The 1,379-nt window shown below is 44.0% G+C and overlaps 1 protein-coding gene across 1 annotated transcript; it reads left to right on the top strand.

Moving 5' to 3' along the window:
- Positions 1 to 666: 666 nt before the first annotated feature.
- LOC108355126 (uncharacterized) lies at positions 667 to 1,119 on the top strand. The gene has a single exon (XM_017606300.1). The coding sequence runs from the start codon at positions 667 to 669 to the stop codon at positions 1,117 to 1,119; it is 453 nt and encodes a 150-aa protein (XP_017461789.1).
- The last annotated feature ends 260 nt before the right edge of the window (positions 1,120 to 1,379 follow it).

Here is a 1,379-nt window from a genome sequence, read left to right as displayed (position 1 = left end):
GGAATGGTTTTAGTTGCGGTTATTTTTAATCAAGATCCGTGGCCCGACCGGTTTCGAAGACTTGCGGACGGTAAACAATCGAATACGCGCAACATATCGTCAGGCTTGCCAGGAATTAGGCCTACTAGAAAATGATGCACATTGGGAAACTACCCTCGCGGATGCATCAAATATAGGTTGGCCTCGGCAAATACGACTGTTGTTTGCGGTGATTTTGACAACTTGCTCGCTATCGAATCCANAAAAGAGAGGAAATTTCAACGGCGTAAACAAAAGCCGTTAGTGGACATGAGCATTTGTTTTTGTTAGACGCATTGGGCCGTTTTTATACAGTCCATCCTCAAACTTCGGAATGCTTTTATTTGTTTAGCCATGGTTAACAAAACACTAATACAGTTGGGGATGACCGCGCCTAACAGAGCCGTAAATCCTCTGTTCGATCGTGATTTACAACGAGAAACAAAGTTTGATGTAGGCGAGTTGACACAGTAGTACGTTTAAGAAAATCTACCAAAATTGGTTCCAGAACAGCGTGTAGCATATGATACCATTACGCTTGCAATCGAAAGCCAAAGTGGAGGACTGTACTTTCTCGATGCACCTGGAGGAACAGGGAAAACCTTCCTCATTTCACTTATTTTGGCTACCATAAGATCACAGGGAAATATGGCATTAGCAGTTGCATCGTCTGGAATTGCGGCAAAAGTGTTCAACTCCATTGATACTGTCCTGAATGAGGTAGAGGCGGTCAATTATCCGACCGAGTTTTCAAATTTGCTGGATTCACCGGGCATGCCGCCTCACGTGTTAACATTAAAGGTCGGAGTGCCCATAATTGTACTTCGAAATCTTAATCCACCGCAGCTTTGTAACGGTACGAGGCTCACGGTAAACAGCATGATGAGTAACGTAATAAAAGCCACAATTTTGAATGGGAAATTCAAAGGCGATGAGGTTTTGCTGCCACGTATACCGATGATTCCGGTGGACGTGCCGTTCGAATTTAAGCGTTTGCAGTTTCCGGTACGGCTCGCATTCGCAATGAGCATTAACAAGGCACAGGGACAAACTCTTAAAGAGTGTGGATTGAACTTGAAAAATCCATGTTTTTCACGCTGACAGTTGTACGTTGCCTGCTCACGCGTTGGAAAACCATCGAATCTATTCGTGTACGCACCAAATCGCAAAACTAAAAATTGTGTGTATCCAAGAGCATTAAAGTGAGCAAAATGTAGACCTTTTTTTTTAATTTTCAACGGCATGTGTGATTAAACAAAAAGGGGAACTGAGTTACATAAGCTTTTATGCTCAGTGGTTACCGGGTGTTCCCTGCACAGGGCGAGTCCTGGACTACCCGCAGGTGTGGTATCAACTCCCTG

Source organism: Rhagoletis zephyria, unplaced genomic scaffold (assembly GCF_001687245.7).
Source record: "Rhagoletis zephyria isolate East Lansing unplaced genomic scaffold, Rhagoletis_zephyria_1.1 Rzeph_scaffold_42543, whole genome shotgun sequence".
Taxonomy (NCBI): Eukaryota; Metazoa; Arthropoda; class Insecta; order Diptera; family Tephritidae; genus Rhagoletis; species Rhagoletis zephyria.
This window is presented reverse-complemented; position numbering and strand designations above follow the sequence as displayed.

Excerpts from the sequence above, each read along its gene's own strand:
- LOC108355126 (XM_017606300.1), top strand. The coding sequence starts at position 667 with ATGGCATTAGCAGTTGCATCGTCTGGAATTGCGGCAAAAGTGTTCAAC.